The sequence below is a fragment of the Xiphias gladius genome, chromosome 6, assembly GCF_016859285.1.
Source record: "Xiphias gladius isolate SHS-SW01 ecotype Sanya breed wild chromosome 6, ASM1685928v1, whole genome shotgun sequence".
Taxonomy (NCBI): domain Eukaryota; kingdom Metazoa; phylum Chordata; class Actinopteri; order Istiophoriformes; family Xiphiidae; genus Xiphias; species Xiphias gladius.
Genome location: NC_053405.1, coordinates 22,232,635 through 22,251,582, shown reverse-complemented (window position 1 = coordinate 22,251,582; position 18,948 = coordinate 22,232,635). Strand labels below are relative to the sequence as shown.

Here is an 18,948-nt window from a genome sequence, read left to right as displayed (position 1 = left end):
ATTTTCTTAAGAATAAAAGGCCGTAACCTTAATAGTTCTCCTAGTAAGGTGCTCTGCGGTGGAACTATACTTCGCGAAGATAAAATCCTATCTGTCTTTCTTCACCCAAATTATAATCCCAACGAGTTAAATACTTACACAAAACAATGTTTTAAGCATATATGATCTTTCACTTTGTATTATTTAATTCCAATTTAGATTCTGCAAATCAAAAAGACGTGCCTGTTAAGAGAAATGGAATAGGGAAGAGCTGTTTTGTATCTTACCTAATTAGACTGAGAGGACAGAAGTGTTCTGATCCAAAGTGCGAGAGGAGTTCAACCTGCAGGGAAAATGGACAAAGTCTTAAATTGAAATCATTATCGACAACTTCACAACAGTACCAACCCCACTCCTTAAAGCCACAATCCATCAAAAGCATGGAGGTAAATACTAAAATTACCAAGCGTTGACAAAATAGTTTGCGTGCCCGTTCTACTTGTTTAATATCTTTCACATGCATTAAAGATGCTCTGCTAAAGCTCACCTATTAAAGTATATGAGCATTACAAGAGTGTGTTTCATCATAACCTCTGACAGAGAGAGAAGAGTGCTAACCTTTATGTACTTGATGAACATCTGATGCGAGAGGAAGACAGGAGGAGGACAGAAGGAGAGAGAAATAAAACAAGAAAAAGAAATCAGTATAGACTGATTCAAGCTACAAGCAAGTCAAGCATCTGCTTACAGTTTGGCTTTCTTGTAAGACAAACACACTGCCGATATGTTCTGGATCATTGTAACAGTCCACAGGCAAGATATTAGAGAGATATTTCTAACAAGCAGATAGAAAGGAGCAAAAGCTTGACAGAGGGACAGAGAGAAAGAGAAACTGAGGACAAATGCAAAACATCAGAACAACAGTTTGAAGCTGCTTAGATAAAAGTGATAACTGAAGCAGAAAATCCTGAAACTTTCTAGACAAAATCAGCTTATACAATAAAAACACAGTCATTTCATAATAGAACACATGAATCACGGTAAGCACCCACACAGGACACCCACAGTCACCACACAGATAAGGATAATCATCTGACCATAAATCAACTGCTGAACACGTCTACACAGTGAATATTTAGTGGGCAACATTTCAGGTAGAAGGGAGTGACGGGTGAGACAGCTCAGAAAAACACAGAGGCGTTGAATTAATGACATCAACACTTATTCAAATGAATGTAGTGCGGTATTTCTTATTTTCACTAACAGACAGTCAGTCAGTCAGCATGGATAACAGTACAATAACAGTCAGTCAGCATGGAGCACGCCCTGAATGACCGAATAAATACACTGAACAACACACTCGTCAACAGGCCGGCTACGTGTGTGACTGAACAAAAAGAGAAAGGGATGTCCATCAACGAACAACTTGCCTCGTTTATTTATGCTACGACATGAACTGAAAGGAAACTAATTTGGGTGAAATTGTGGATGGAGAGATGCAGACAGCAATGACTGTAAACTCTGCAGTCAGAGCTGGTGGTAGGGTAACTTTACAGGAGCGGAGTATCAGCTGAAACTTGGGTGAAATGGATTATATGAGAATACTCTCTGACTCATGGTACAACACACTATTTTCCTGCTTGTAATAATAAGGGCCCTGCATTTAGAATTAAAAATCAAATGTTTAAAAATCTAAATCCTTTGGAGGTCACATACTGTATCATTTAATCTCCTTATATCTCATAACAATTTGCCCAGATTACAACAGACTAAATCCAACCTGGCCCAGTCATCCGTGGCAACCTAATCATAAATGCATCAACATAATCATAATGTGTGTCTGCCCTCTAGTTCTTACGTCTTGAGCACACACACTGACGGTCATTCGCACATTTCCTCATACAGTCAAGGGAGGGGGTTACAGGCAACACTGACAGCATGGCTAATTTACCATGAAGTCATAAGAGGGTCTCCTGACCTTAAATTTACAGCTTCAACCCATGGTTATGAATGCATCTGTGTGGGTATATTTATCAAATAAGCTGTTATATACTACTGAGAATGAATAAATTAATTGTTTATCGTTCCTCCCCCTTGAGAGATAAACGTACTGTTCTAGCAATAAGAAGAAAGAGGCAGTACCTTCACATATTTAGCATAAAGCTGTTCATCCAGTGGGAAGCTCTGAACTATGCGCTCATCGCGGGCGTGGAACGTACCCAGCTTTACCCACTTGTTGGTAGGATATCTGCAAGCAGAGCAAAAGAAAAAGTAAGTTGTGTGTGTCTGAGGGCCACACCGCACTTGCAAAGAAATTTGGCATGTTCTCAAAGGCTGGGTGCAAATGCCACTGTACTCAGTATGACTAGAGGTCTGTCCTCCCCTGCCAGACGGTGGAATTTATGAGTTGAGGTGCGAGATGATGATGGAAATAAATTCTGACGGTGAAATCCAAAACAAAGACAACACCACTTCTGAGTGAACCAAAGTTAGAGCCGATTATACAGGAGGAAGAAGATGGTTTTAACCAGTAATGATGCTGCTTGAGGAGGTGGTGAACATGTGGTAATCCCATCTTCACATATGAAACCTGAAATGATTAACTTGGTGGCAATACATTTTATTTCAAAGGCTAATTGTTGGTGCATTTTACATTTTATACAGATGTTTTGACTTTTTTGTACAAACCACAACTGTGTTAGAAAATGCAGTGCCAGTTCACATGCAGCTATGATTCAGGCTAATATCATAATTGTAATTTCCTTTTAATGCTAAACTTGATTACTATTAACTTCCTCCATAAATGCTCCCTGTAAATGGCCAGCTGAGTTTTTACTTTTATTCACTGAACCCGGCCAATAATAATGTAATAATCCTGTCTCCCCATTTAATTAATTGTTAATCAACTGCAGACGAAGGAGTACTGGGAACGACACTGCGACCACTTAGCATACTGTGACACAAAGTGCATTGCGAGGTTTTTGTTTGCCGCAGACCCACCATAGTACCTTTGAGAACATGCCAATTTCAGTTTTGTTTGAAATACACTTCCAGCTTATGTGGGATTGTGTGAGAAACAAAGGGAGTATACCTGTCACTGATGGAAACCAGAAAGTCTTTAGGTGTAGATGAGAAGAGCTCAAAGTTAGCGATATCCAGCTGCTTGACTTGAATAGGCTCACAGAGCTCTATCACAAACCTGGAGAGAGGTTAATAAAGAAGGTTCATCAAAATATAAACTCACATGAAACTTGCATATCTAAAATTCTGGCTATGCCATATACGGACTGTATACCAGTGGTGTGTGTCACTGTACTCACCAGATTTTGTTGCTGCAAGGATTTAGCATGTAAAGGTCCATGTTTTCCATGAGAATGGCCGATGTGCTCTGAATAAGAGACACAAGAAGGAGAGAGTGAGTGGATTAGCATCCACAATCATTATTTAATAAGCCATTTAACAGTTAACATCCCTGAATAAAGTAAATGCTTAACTTAAATGTAAAACAGACTGTGAAGTGGGTTTGATCCATCTGCTGACACAAAATGTCAGCATGACATCTGTATCCTTAGCTGTGTGAGTGCATGTGTTTGTGTGTAGGCAACAGCAGACAGGGTGGATGTGCGTTTAACCTTGGCCTCATTGTTGGCAGAGAGTATCTTGGCACCGCACTCCACAGATGCGTAGTTATTCTTGAAGTTTTTCTGGACCTTCTTCACTGGATGGGGGCTGCCGCTGGTTGAGGTGTGGAGAGACTGACCTGGACAGAGGGAGTGTTACATGAAGCCCATTAGAGACACTGGAAAAAGAGCGGTGGCCTGAGAGGAACAAGTAGAGAGGTTATGCAACACACATAAACACACGCTCTGCTGACCACTGCACATGGTGTGCACAGGGAGAAAGACAGTAGAGAGAGGGGGATGGTGAGAGAGAGAGAGACAGCAAATGAACATGAGGATGGAAGCAAAAGAGAGCAAAAGAGAGGTAGACAATACTCAAAAAACTAGCAGTTTGAAAGACAATGAAGCAACAAGATGAGATGAAAATTCAAACTGTCGTGTGAAGCCCTCCTTTGTCTACAGAAGCATTTCTGCAAACTGTGCCTGGGCCTGTGTCACCAAGTGAGATTAACATCATCAAGCTATGTTTGTTAGAACAAAAACCTTGAAGCAGACCTTTGGACTTGAAATTAAAACCGAACTTAATGGGACACCGCAATGAGTTGTTGATGCGGCGCCTCTCTTTCCATTTGTGCACATGTATCTAAAAGCGTGCTTTAATAATGTATGCACTTACTCTTCTCCTTCTCCACCTCCATGACCTGTTTCTTCCACTCGTCAAACGTGGGGATGTCTTCTTTGCTGGGCACTGAGGGATCGGTGTCTCTGGCAATACTGGCATCCCCTGCCTGAAACACACAGACAGATGTATGACGCAAACAGGCACAGAATGACAGCGGAACTGCAAACCGACCATTACCATCCTAATGCGCTTTATTGTCTGACATGCAAGGCACAGAGAAAATGTATCTACGTGGTTTCTGCAGGGCTCACCACGTTAAATTCAAGACCTTTTAAATATCACACAGAATGTAATTCAATGCCTTTTACATAGTCATAATGACCCAAGTATGAAAGTATGATTTATTATTCACACATTTTTTCAGTACTTCCCAACAATATATAACAAACTTCTAACGATATACTTAATGCATACACGATCAACTGTCACAACAATCCCACTTTCAGTGTAAGTGTACATAATGTCTCTTGACAGCCTGCAATCACACACAAAAAACATTTTATAAGTGACATTACTGCTTATGGCAGGAAAGAGAAAATATTTATAAACATTTTTAAATCAAACTGAATTAATTCAACAAATTAATTATTTGCTGAATATGACTAACAAGTTTATTGGGATCGCGTTTGCGAGCCACTGTGTGAGTTGCACAGTGGCTCGCATCCACGAGACTCCCATCCACGGATCATGGTAGTCAGCTAGCCCCTGGCCACTAAAAGCATTGAGAAGCACTGAGCTGTGAATAATATTTTGATGGATTATGTAAGCACCATTTTGGACCTCACAAGAGAGTCTGAACCTAAAAATCCTCCAAGTCAGACAGCCTCTTATGTAAACACCTCAACAGTCCGACATGAGTCACTGCCAGCCACATACAGATCTTAGCTCCAAAACAGTAAAAATAACGTACAGATACAAAATGGACACAATCCCCTTGAGAATAGGTAAATTACACACTTGTCTTTAATCATCCTTCATCCATGAAAAAAAGCAACAGAAATCAAGTTGAATCAGCATTTGCCACCTGAAATATTCAAAAGTTGCCCTGTGCTACGCACACATTGAATATTTAGAACTTCCATGGCAAATTTAGCAATTTAGCAGTTGTGAGCATATGAGGTATTTGAATGGGCAAAAACATGTAAACAGATGAACGGACCTACTGACCAACAGCATCCTTAGACCACTATCATACTTTTGTCCCACTGAAGTGTCAGTGTGCGTCTGTGGTGCTGTAACAAAAATTGTGGAAATCTTCTTTATCAGGATCGCATATCAGCTTATTACGTCGCCTGAGCCGCGTATGTTGACTGTGCCTTGTTCAATATAAAAGACAGACAAGCTGCCCAGGAACCTGACAGCAATTTTGTCCCACCCCTGTCCATGTTAATGTCTGATTATGGTCCAACAGTTAAGTCTTCCATGATGATACCTGCATCACTGTAATGTCTCCGCCCATGGCTACTGAAAAGAAAAAATCTGCTCAATACTGCCCTGGGACTGATAAAAACCTGGGAAGTCCTGCAGTTAATTAGAGCTCCATATTATGCTGCTTATGAAGAAAGCTTTACTTTTTAGTGCCTCATTGATTTCTTGCATTTGGCTTTACTACAAAGCTCTGGATGTTATAATTCACTAAACAACATTCTCTCCCCCACTGAATTTAGAACGCCATGATACATGTGAGAAATACTGCAAGCTGCTGACCTGCTGTTCTTGGTGGTGGGGGTGGGAGGTGTTACCCTCCCGGTCCAAACCAGACAGCCTCTCCTCCAGCTCCTGCCGCTGCTGTTGTTCCTGGTCCACATAGCCTGGAGTAGACTGGACCTCTGCTTCCAGACCAGAACTAAGGCTCTGGTCTGACCGCTGGTTTTCTATGCTAGCCTCATCCGCACTAAAGTACAGATATGGGGCCAATGAGGGGGAGAGGGAGAAGGAGTTGGAGGGTGGAGAAGTAAGGGAGAGTGGAGGAATGAGGATGAAGAAGGGTGAAGACGACAAGTAAGTACAAAGCAATGCTGGACACATGATGCAAAAAAAAAAAAAATATTTAGTTTATTTCACAGTATTTGACAGTCCTTGGTTGTGAGCAGGCAAAACGATGGAAAAAGGAAATTCAAAATAAAAAAAAGGAAGAAGTAAGTGGAGAGCAAGGCCAGCGGTCGACGGTTGAGCACAGCAGAGAGGTATAGCTTGTATCTTGATTACCTGTCTCTGTGCTTTTATTGGCTTTTTGGGGTTAGAAACTCACCTGAGGAGAGGGCTGCCAAAAGGGGAGTTTTCACAGGTTGCCAGTTCGGGGGGAATGACCCCGTACTGTGAATCAGAGTGCTCAGCAAAGACAAAGCTGTCTACTGGGAGTTCATCTCCTGCACTGGCAACCCGCACTGCACTGAGGGAAAAAAAGGACATGGCGTTTACCACACCTCCTTACTCTGGGGAGGGTAGAAAGAGGAGGGCGGGGTGGGAGAGAGGAAGGGAAGGGGACAAGAGGAGGAGAGGAGATAAACGACACAGAGCAGAAGAGAAGAGGAGGCAAGAGAAAGAGAATAAAGCGAGAAATGGATGGACATAAGGGATGGAGTGGTTGCTTGCTGGTGGGGCAGTTGATGTGCACGTCTTAAAACGTCTTGACGTCGACAGTCGCTTCGAGAAAGGAGTTGAATACAGAAGTTGCCATGGGATGGATATTTTTTCATCTAAACTAATCTTGGTCAAAGCTCCATGTCCATACAGGTGATTTTCCTCAGTTTCCACAACCTTCCATTACAGTCCATTGGAAAAAATTTTCATGTGCGTTAGCAGTTCCATGTACCTTCACAGCGCTGGCCACCAGTTCCATGAAAAGTGACTCTGAAATAGCCAGGATGTCAAACCAACTCTCCTTTGGGCTTCTCTTTCAGTTTGTAACCAGTCATTTACAGTGGTTGAATTATAAAACAAAATAATTGAAAACAAACAAAAAAACTGAAGGGAACAAAAGTTAAATAAAAATATCAAAGAAAATGTGCAATGTTTGATAAATCAATGATCTATATTATACCTGGGTTGGTGGAAATTGGCTTTAACCATCATACAACGGACAGATATTTTCTAGGGTTTTGATTTCATTTCACCAATGTGACTGTTCTGTGGTTATAGCCAACTTCTAATGCCAGAGACCAGGTCTCTGTAATGGGGAAGTGAATCTAAGCTTACCCTGTTTGGGCTGGGCCAGCACTCTGTGAGGTAGGTGTGTTTTCAGCTTCATCTGGGGATGTGGCTGGGTTTGAGTCCAGACTGGGATGTGCAGCAGAGGCGTCACTGTAGATTTCTGTTTGGGCTGGGGTATCTGTGGACACTTGGCCCTGTGCTGGAACTGGTTCTGGAGTAGAGAACACTGGGGGCTCCTGGTCATGGTCCTGGGTGTCAGTCTGCGAGTCCAAATCAGTCTGCGGGTCTTGGTGGGGCTCTGGCTCAGGAGCAACAGGTACAGTATCAGACTCTGGGTCTGGATCTGTCTCCTCCACCTCAGCTTCCTGAGGGTTCACAGTCTGGAGACAGAAAACACAGAAAAATTCACAAATAAAAATCCTGATCCATCAACAGCTTAACAAGGTGAGCCCAATCTGTCTCTTGATTGACATCCTGTATCAGTGTGTGTGCATTATGAATCACACTTGAAACCCATAAACTTTTAGTTTGATTACATTTCTACAGCATTAATTCATCATTGTCTACAACTTAAACCAGCTCAAGTTCCTTTTAGTTCATTTAAAAAAAAAAAAAAAAAAAAAAAAAAAAAACAATAAACAAAAGAATGAATATAGCTATGTGATATGTCAATATAATTATTTATCATGACATGAGAGTAGATGGATGTGACAGTGTGTGTGTTCAGTGTAATTCTAAATGTAGCATCGATGTTGTACTCGGAGCTGAGAGAAATGACATTTGTGTGGGAATCATATCCACATCGCTAATGACAATTTCACAAATGTCCCGTGAATCCACAAATAGCCATCCTCAAATATATCAACATTATTGATATCCATTATTGATATCCGTTCGAGGCACTTTGCTGCTAAGAATAATATTAAAAGTCACTGTAAACATGATTCGACCAACTTGTTTCATCATTGCCCCCCCCCCCACACACACACACCTGTTTTTGTGTGCTTTGTTAATTATAATCGCACCCCTTATAAACAGAAGAACCTTTTATTAATTGTGCAGTCTCTGATTTATAAAGCCATGCATACTTGCAAGTTGAAACACACTGACCTCTCCTCATCTTTCAAAAAAAGCTTTAGAGTGCCCCAGATTCTCTCTCTTTTAGTTATTCACTACTTTGACTACTTCCTTTACCCACCATAGCCACCCCTCTCAGTTCTACAGGAGATATTAATCTTGTCAGTATAGCCCAACTAATAATGGACAGACATATGGTGTTACCTGTTCCTGGTGTATGTTGATGTGTGTTGCCAGCTTCTCTTGTGCTGCTCTCTCTGTCTCTAGTCCCATATCATATGATGTGTGCGTCGTCCATTCTTCCACCACCTAGGGGAAGGGGAAAGAGAAAAAAAAAACACAAAAATTTAAAAAATTACAAATCAAACACTTCACAGGCTTGACTAGGAACTACTTCTATTGGTCTTGAAGAGGAAACGATATTTAAGCACTCAACAGTACAAGAACGATCACTGCCTGACAATGAAGCCAAGCTATTGCAGCACAACAATTTAAAGGGTTAACAAAATGTTATCAGTGAATTGTATTAATTTTAACAAATGCATTTCTTGTGTGAAAATGTCAGAAGCAGAAGGGTTTTGCATCTCAGGTTTTAAAAAAGCCTTTTGTTGATAGACAAAGCCTGTGTTATAAGGCGAATGAGAGACTGCCAGGCCTGTTGAACTGCCCTTGGCATGCTTGTTTGTTGGGGGACCACAAACAATGATTCCCCTTCTTTTTTGCACATGCATACCAGAACAACACTCACTTCCCGAAATTCATTCATTCATTCAGATCCTGATGCACATATAAAAACAAAAACAAACAAACAAACACAAACACACACACACACACACACACACACACACACACACACACACACACACACACACACACACACACACACACACACACACAAACACACACACACACACACACACACACACACACACACACACACACACACACACACACACAAACACACGCACACACCTCTTTGAGGGCCCATTCATAGGAGCTGAGGAAAACAAATACGGTATTTAACCTAGACCCTGCCCAGACCCTGTTCTGTGCCAGCATTAGCCCACCTCAGGCAAACTTTTCTTACAAAACCTGCTCTACTCTCCACTCTAAATGGAGGGAATGACATCCACTGAGGGACTTAAGATGGATTAGTCTCCAACAGTACTCAGCCACTAAGGCTGCAGAAAGAACAAAAAGGCTGGGAATTGGGGAAGCTTTGTATTCTCTGAACTCTAACCCACAGGGCTGTTCTCAACCTATACCAACACCATCTCTACGACTTATGGGACAGAGAAGCTGATGTTCCTGACAAGATGTAACTGGGCTACTTTCTAAATAACCGTCTACCTAAGTGGCTCAAATCTTCACTTGCTGAGCATCGTTTTCACACTTTGTGAGTGTTCCTGACCCAGTTCCAACCACACATAAAAATTACACAACATTATGGTTTGTAAAGTAACAGAGGTAAGGTGAAGCGATTGACATGTTTACTTCTTCAAAAATTCCAGTCTAGGTGGGCGTTAAAAAGACTTATGTAATACCCTTACCCTCCCACCACACATGGCCTGGCTTCTGTAACCCAGGACCTCCCTGACCATTCACACCAATTCTCTACAGCAACTCCCCCTCTTTCCAAGCCTCCTACATTTCACCAGGGGTTAGTTGGTCACTAAAGTGCATGAACCCCCACCCCCCATTACCCTATTGGTGTTCTGCTAACTCATACATTTCATTGTGAGCAGTGAGTCTAATAATACTACTCCCCATTGCACAGCCAGCCAAAAAGATGAACCAGCAATGTTAACCACGCTAAATGGTTAATTTTTTTTTGTTGTAGCTATGACAGTTAGAAAATAGTTTCTAGGTGGAGTGGTTCGAACTTTTAGACATTAGGAAATCTGTGCTTACAAGAACTCTCATTTAATATAATTTTTCAAACAATAGTGTATTACAGCTGTTTTCCACAAACCTTGTTTTGCGTGGAGTCCTGCTCCTGCTCCTGCTCGTGGCCGTCAGGGTTTTTGTCTCTGGCAGACTGACCAGGGCCAGACAAGCTCTGCTCTGAACAAAACACATGTTGACTGGGGTACCTGAAACACAAATATTTCACAGTGAAAAGCAAAATCATACAAGGGGGACATGTAACTAATGACATGTAAACACCAGTTGCTGCACAAGTAATTGCAACAAAACAATAAAAAAAATAAAAAAAAACACCTTGTCCCCATTTCAATATACTATTGAGGGTATAAAACATTATGATGATGATGCATTAACAGGAGCTCTTTGGGCACACGCAATGAAAGCACTATGAGTCTAGGAGAGCAAAGGAGGCTATATAAGAATGAACAAAAGCAGAGATACAAAGGGGAAAGAGGAGAGAAGGTAAAATTGGGTCTATAAGGAGAGGCAGAATGCAAGAGAAAGGCAGACAGTGAATCAAGTAAAATAAGCAGTGTAAACAAATGCTATCTGTGTATACTTGTAAGACAGTCAAGGCAAACTACATTATTTGAATCATTCTTCTCTATCCTCTCCTCGTTTCTCTCCTTGTCCCTTTCTGCCTGTACAGTTGAGCAGGGCTCTAAATTATTGCTGCAACTCTTTTAGCTGCCTCCAACTCAAAATGATCAACTCTTACAGCCTATTCTAAGTTTCATTTAGGTCTCCATGTTTTGCATACCCAGTGCCTGGTTTCCTCTCCACTCAGTCATGTTCAACTACTGCCAAGGCACAAAGACACAGGTTGGAAACAAACACCATGTGATTCTGAAACTGGAGAGGTTCCCCCTGAGTGGTCAAATATCAATGTCAGGGGAGAGCGGGACACATGGACAGTCATGTTAGCAGTCTGTCAAGAGGAGAGGGATGAGCAGTGAGCACACACACTCATACCAACAGTCACACAGAGACAACCATTTGTGCAAGTCGGAGTCCTGTCATTTAGAAAGCCTCTCCATTCGTATTCTGTTTGATAACAGTTGAAGTGATTGAATGGTGAGATAAAGGATGACACGAACATCTGGCTAAGTAAGAGAAGCTTTTGAAAGCTGTGCTGTATATCCCATCAAATTTATGAGCAACTCCATGTGTTCATTTAAACATTGGAGCTACCTCTACTCAGGTCAACATGCCATTTAACAATTTTATCAAAAGGATTTCGGACAGGGGTTTGTGACCCTTTACAGAATACAACATGAGTTCTGGCTGCTACAGCAAAGATGACTGAGGCTCTGTAGAGAAATTAATATCTCTGCCTTTTCTACAATGGATTTATCCCTGTCTGAATGTTGAACATAGGTGCAAAGTGTCATGTCTAGGACAAAGCCCTTGCTCCTCAATTCTGCGGGACAGCTGACTCTGACAACAAGACATGACATTTACCGTCGTTATTTTGGATCCCTGCTGATGGTGAAATGTGCCCATGGTCCTATATGAGTTAACACCTCATAATATACGCTTTCCCCCAAAGGGTTACTAAGGGCCACAAAAGCCAGTGAAGGAAATTTAAAGAGTCCAGGAGTGTATGGATACTAGTAAATAGGAACCATGAGCTAATATAGTCTCCGGGCTAAACTTGGATCCATAGCTTGAAACTATGTTATGTTGTGTTTCAAATGTCTCCTGTGTCCCCCTCCACGTCTCAAACACACAGGGATGAACAGGGAAGCTATCTTCCACATATTTCGCTGAAGATACCATGAAGTTATGTAACAGTCTCCTGTAAAAATGAAATGCCAGCAAATTACATGGACAACATGCAATCCCTGCAGAGGAAACATGATCATTAATGAATTTATATAGATTTTTTTTTTTTTTTTTTTTTTTTTAACCTCAAATTGAAACAAAGATCTCCTCTTGATTCTCCAACAGACAAAATCATGTCAAACAACAGACAACACACCTAAAGATCCAGGTTATGATGTTAATTACAGGACATACAAGGAAAGCCATTGACACTGATGTGACAGAACTTGGAAACCAGCACATGACAGCAGCAAAAATCAAGTACAAAACCACGAAAAAAAAAAGATTTGGATTCCTATTTGCAGCAACAAGGGCACTTCTCAGATTCCTTCAACCCCTCACACACACACACAGACACACACACACACACACATCTAACAGAGCTTAAAGACTGTGTAGTCTTTAAAACCTTTGAGAGTTATTCACATACATATATAGAGAGAGAGATGGAGAGATAGATAGATAGATAGATAAATAGACTATGTGAATAACATACAAGAAGTTGGAGGACTTTGAACTTATATTCAGTGGTACAGAGGTAGACCAAGAAAACACAAAGTCAGTGCTGAAAAAAAAGAGTTTGAGGAAGGTATGATTGCTGTATATGCAGGTAATAAATATCTCATTTATGCCTCTAAGAATGTTTTCAACGAATTCTGATCTCCAGACATAATCTATTTTAAGTTTGGTTACAGGGCAGTGTCTGTAAATATCCAAGGATCACAGAAAAACACATTTTATTGTATCCCAACTGAGTAATTCCCAATAATTGGCAGATCATTTGTAGTTTGTATTTTTCCACACAAGCTCCTACATGCTAGAATTCATCCTTCTTTGGTCAGAACTTTGCAGCTGTAAGGGGAGCATTATGAGTGTTGTCCTTGAATTTCTGTTGAATATTTGCACAATCTGTTTCCTCAAGGCCGTCAGAATTTGACCACTGGCATCTTTGAGCAGGATGCCATAAAGCAATAGAATTGCTTTACAAATTTTGCCAATGTCTCACATGGTCTGGTATGGTCCAAATACTTTGCTAAGTGGTGATATGCTTATTTTATACCAAGGTCTCCTAGGTCCTGCATGTTCTCTTGAGACAAACCTTGGATGCTCCACCTTCTACTTTCAGATAAGGACGTTTAATGTTTTATTTTAACAGTCACTTAACTACACATGTAATTCAACTAATTGTTATATATCCAATAGTCAAAAGTGACTTAAAAGAAATTTCACTTTAAAACCTGTTTATTTCTCCATTTTGGCGTGTTATAATAACTTTTTAAAAGGCCTTCAATCCCTCTGATAAGAGAACACTTACACATGGGTGACAAACAGATCAAATACCACAGTGCAGGTTCAAGTGAACATGGCACAGATTAAACAATCCTGTATAAACTGCTGTGATGGTTAATGCAAATCTGACTGACTTCCGCAATGTCATTCACTGAGCCAATGTTTAAATGGAAACTGCCAAGTCACAGACCACTATTCAAATAATAAGTATTCAAATACAGAGATTAAAATATACGGAGGAAATCAAGACCACAAATGCCTCGGATTTACTGATCTACATGTAAACCTCAAAACTCAGCATTGAAACAAGGGTGAATGATACCCTCCCACCCCCACTCTGCGTCATCTTCATGAATGAATGGAAAGACCTGAGTGTTGACATTCCTTCTAAGATGAAAAAAGGAAAGCAGGCGGAACGAAGAAAAAAAAGGGGAGGAAGTGGCTGCTCAGAGAGGATCAGTTTTGGGGGGTGCACTGTGACCTACTTTTTCATTTAAATGGTTATGCAACAGTGGGAGGGGGGAACTTATGACCCACGACTGGAGAGAAAGACAGGGACCTCTGAAAGAATACATGTTTAAGTGTGCCATCTGCATTTCATACCAGTAGTAGGTCGATGACAGGCTAATGAACAAAGAGCCTGAGGCAAGACTAATGAGTCAGCAGCCTGCAAATACACTCTTCCTCATTCTCTCTCTATCCCTGTTTCTTGTCCCACTTCAGAAGCACATGGGGATTTTAAAGAAGTCTTTCTGTCCTTTACATTCCCCTCTAAAAGACTAAAAAAACGGTTAAATCATTTTGTAATATTCCTGAGAGCTGAAGTAGACGTTATCAGCTTTCGACAGATGCACACAGACATACTGGCTACATCTCCTGATACACAGTCTGTGCTGGTTCCGAGCAGCTAAATCCCCTGATATTTCCTGTTGGCTTTAGGACCAAATTCAGGGGACATGGAGATAACTCTACTGTATTGTACTGTACTAACTAACTGGGTTAACACAACTGCAGAGACAACAGGCTGAGGATAACCTCATCTGCCAGCAGCGAATCACACATCATCACCAGCTGCATGGCATGCAAACAGTGATGTGATCTCCTCCCAGGTAGGATGTTTCCCGAGTCACTAAAAGTTTTCAAAGTTGTGTCTCATTCATCGTTTTCCGCCTTGATGTTCTTGTTCACAACAGTTTGCATTTTCCATTCTGCCCTCTCATACACACTCATCTTGGTCAGAGAAGGACGCCGCAACACACAAAGTATATAACCTGAGCCAGGACAGATTAGTTGCTGCTTTTAGGCCACACCTGGCCTAAATCTCCGACCAGCTCTCACACACACTGTCTTTAACTAACCATCTTAAAGTGATAAAGAGTTATCTTAAATAAAGACACTTAAACTGTGTCACTGTGTCAATAAAAGAGGCAGTGCAGTAAGAGATCAGAGATCAGTGCAGTAAATTAGACAAATGGGTTGACAACATACAAAAGTCAGTGGGAGTTTGTTATTAAGGTCTTGATTATTAATTTAACAGGAGAGTGAATAGTACATGTGTCTGCCCTGCCCTCAGGCGGAGGAGTCTTGTGATGTTTTTCACTGAAGCTCATATTATTCTTGATATACGACGCATGGTGCGAGAAAGGCATATGGAGAGAATCATGATGATGTAGCGAGTTGCTTCATATTTTCTTTTAAACTGGACTGTCAACACACCAAAGCCTAATCACATGGTTTGGAAAGAGCAAACACACACACACACACACACACACACACACACACACACACACACACACACACACACACACACACACACACACACACACACACACACACACACACACACACACACACACACACACACCTAATAAAAGGCCAAACAAAACCAGCTGTTTTCCCCCAGAGACACATCTCTGAGAATAAATCCTTCAAGCAGGCAGAGGACCCCTATTCAACTAACGCACTATGCTTCAATGACAGAAAAACAATCATAGAGGGTGATACTGAGAAAAAGAGCTGAAGAGAAAGAATCCAGGATCCAGGTGGGCAGAGGTGGATTGTGGGACAGGGAGATATGCTAGGGCTTGCCAATAAAAGTAGGCCAGTGCATCTGCCAGGCAGACAGAAACATGGCATCGATGTTTGAAGGGAAGGGGGGTGGGGACAGAGCCTAAGAGCCAAGCCTTAGAGGACTGAGCATGTTTGTGTGTGGAAGTTTGCGTGGGCGTTCTAATTTTCCTCCACATCGAAGCATGGAATAATGTAGAGCAGCAGTTTGTTCTAAAGCCTGCTGATCCTCTATAATCCTCTCCACTGGTGCATCCTCAGGGGCAGCCAGGACGTCGTGGCTGAACTGCTGAAGAGCTCTGTCACAACCACACTATCACATACACAGTCCTGAACCAGAATCTACTTGTAACCACCTCACTGAGGTTACGTTTACCATCACAAGACAGGCACCCAAAGGTCTAGTCAGTGACTGGCAGAGATTATTTTCCTCAGATTTGTCCCCCTCTTTTCCTCTCTACACCCTATCCTGAATTGGGGCTGATCAATTAACCAAAATATTATCAAAATCGCAATATGGCCAAGTGCAATGCCCAAATCACAGGAGGTGCAATTTTTTGACAAAGGTAAAATGTGTCTTAACATACCATTATAAAGGAAGCATTGTGGTGCTACAGAGAAGCCACAGCCCAGAAATCATATTCACCAGAGATAAGGGAACATTTTTATATATTTTTTCCCGTTGAAAATGAATTGCAAAAATTACCATTCCCACTAAAATTGTGACTCATCACAATATCTGTCAAAATAATCGCAATAAGATTTTATTTTATTTATTTTTTTTTTTTGCATATCGTTCAGCCCTACTCTGAATTCTTGCACATACAGTGAAATTGTGGCTCCGTTCTTTCCTTGAACTCCTCCCCCTATGTAAACTCACAAAGGCAGCTTAGGGTAGGACAAGGTTTTTCTTTGGAACAGCAAAGGCTCATATTTAAAACACAGACTGAGGGATTAGATGTCAAGATGTCAGATGTTCTGCTGACCGCTGCAAATTAGGCTCATGTTTTTTGTACAACTGACCACTTTTCTCAATCCATTTACTGAAACTTTTTTTTATTTTTGGACTGATCAGATGAGATCAATATTGAGTACCAATTCAATATCTTAGAGGCACAGAGACGCAGTACAGCAGACTCCACTGATAGGAATTTCACCAACAGAGGGGTCAAAGGAAAGATTTCAGAGAATGGATGTTCACGGTGTAAATCTTGCTGCTGCAGACATATTTGTTTATTTGCTACTCTTCTTCTACATGGAGTGACACAAGGCCTAAAAGGGGTGAATGGGGCTGGCAGTGGCAGGCTCATTTCCCAAAGTATTTTAAATGTTGTGTACTGACCTGCTGTATTGGAGGAATACAGGCATACCCCACACACCGCCTCCCTATCAAAATCCAAATCAAAATTATGACCCAGGCCTTCCCCTGGCACCAGGATCTGGGTCTGTACTTATTAAGCATCTCAAAATAAGGAAATCAGGAAAGCATCTCACTTTTTTAATCTCTCTTTTTTGCAGAGCTGTCCTGCCCACAAATGGGCACTGACATTAAGCTAATGATTGACTGTGTTTGTAGCCAGGTGACACAGGTAGGCTCATCACTAAAACCAGCTGCTGGAGGAGGAAATGTTTGTTTACAATTTGCCAAAAGACGGTAATTTTAGTTACATTCTCTGATCTTTGATCAAAGAAATAGCTCATAAGGCTCAAAGTTGCAGGTTTAGTCAAAATTTGCTAAACACGACCATTCTTTTTAAAGTATGTTCAACAACAAGCTTATTTCAAGATATGACTTGGAGAGACACCAGCTGACACAACCTGATTGAAACACTTTATATTATACAGTGAAAGGCCATATATTCTTACAATCCACACTAGTTAAAATTATTTGTATAGCCTGTCTGTCTCTGGTGCACAAAAATCCCTCTCTGACTACACTGACTCTGTAACGCTCATAAACACTTTATACAGGAGCCTTTCTCCTGGAGGTAGTGTGAATGAACAGACATGCCTCTATTTGGAAATTAGCCTGCAGCACCAAGGAGGCCAAGTCACAAAAAGGGAGAAAGACTGCTACTCCAGTAAGATCACATTCACCTAACATGCCTGCTACACTGAGATATAGTGCATTGTCATCGGTTATAGAGAAAATGTTCCACTGAAATTATAAATGCAACAATTCAGATGGCCAACTAAATATCACCTAGACCTGAGTAACACAGCAATAGCACCAATAGTCTGGTACATACAGCATGGCAATGTTCAAGTGGAAATGAAACCTGACTGGCAGAGAGGGCCTGAGCACAAACACCCTGAATCAACCATCTTGCAAATGCAGTGACGGGACCAAACCTAAATAACTGTTGTGTTTTGGGCTGCAATTGACAGTTTTAATAATCAATTAATCTGTTGATTATTTTCTCGATTAATTCATTGTTTGTTCTATTAAAATTATGGAAAATAGTCAAAAGCACCCACTATAACTTCCCACAGCCCAAGGTCATGTATTAAGATTGCTTGTTTACTTCATCCAACAGTTCAAACCTTTAATATAATCAGTGTAGCATCATAAATGGCAAAGAAAACTATCAAATCCTCACACTGAAGAAGCTGCAACCTGAGAACGTTTGGTATTTATTCTTGAGAGATAACTAGATTAATACATCTATGATTAAAACTGTTGCTGATTCCTTTTCCTTTCGATCAATTAATCCATTAATTGGGTAATTGTTGCAGCTCTGGTTGTGTTTGATCCATACTTGGAGCAAAGAAATAGGTCTGAGGTCCTCCGGCATGTACAGTTTTTGTATCATAATGAAATGGGACTATCCTGTATAACCCAAGTAAGAAGTACACTACTCCACTGAAAGACTAAAATCAATTGATCTGAACAAAATATATAACAATATATAACAATTTTGTAAACCTCTCGGTAAATTTTCATTAAAAAAACATTTAGGTCAATTAAATCTAAGATATATTGAATTGTAAGAACATTATTGTCGGGGATGATTAACATATAAAATGTGTCCATCTTCTATTTTACATTTATTTAAGTTACTGGTTACAAAATTAAGTAATTATATCATCTGGGTTGACAAAGGACACCATACCAAGAGGTGGACTTTACATCATTCAGAATCATATCGTTTATCAATCTGTTAAATACCCACATGACACTACATTTATCGGCAGTGAAATTAAGCACACATCTCTTCTCCAATACCGAGCCAGACAAAGGACTCACGGACACAGTATGGTGGCGATAGACAGGCTGTGACGTTGCAAAGCATCACAGTAGTCCCAGTCAGACAGGGATCAAAGAGGCTT

General features: G+C 40.9%; 1 protein-coding gene across 3 annotated transcripts in view; it reads right to left on the bottom strand.

Moving 5' to 3' along the window:
• Positions 1-18,948, bottom strand: part of suco (SUN domain containing ossification factor) — a 40,303-nt gene that overhangs the window by 13,179 nt on the left and 8,176 nt on the right. The window contains exons 2-13 of one of the 3 annotated variants that reach the window (XM_040128021.1): positions 10,484-10,604; positions 8,716-8,820; positions 7,480-7,814; positions 6,533-6,673; positions 5,989-6,175; positions 4,276-4,387; positions 3,612-3,739; positions 3,300-3,367; positions 3,071-3,178; positions 2,122-2,227; positions 598-618; positions 267-322 (exon numbers count right to left, since the gene is read on the bottom strand). In XM_040128021.1, coding sequence (XP_039983955.1) covers positions 267-322; positions 598-618; positions 2,122-2,227; positions 3,071-3,178; positions 3,300-3,367; positions 3,612-3,739; positions 4,276-4,387; positions 5,989-6,175; positions 6,533-6,673; positions 7,480-7,814; positions 8,716-8,820; positions 10,484-10,604 — 1,488 coding nt within the window. The remainder of the gene's footprint in view (positions 1-266; positions 323-597; positions 619-2,121; positions 2,228-3,070; positions 3,179-3,299; positions 3,368-3,611; positions 3,740-4,275; positions 4,388-5,988; positions 6,176-6,532; positions 6,674-7,479; positions 7,815-8,715; positions 8,821-10,483; positions 10,605-18,948) is intronic. The other 2 variants (XM_040128022.1, XM_040128023.1) reach the window with 2 other exon arrangements.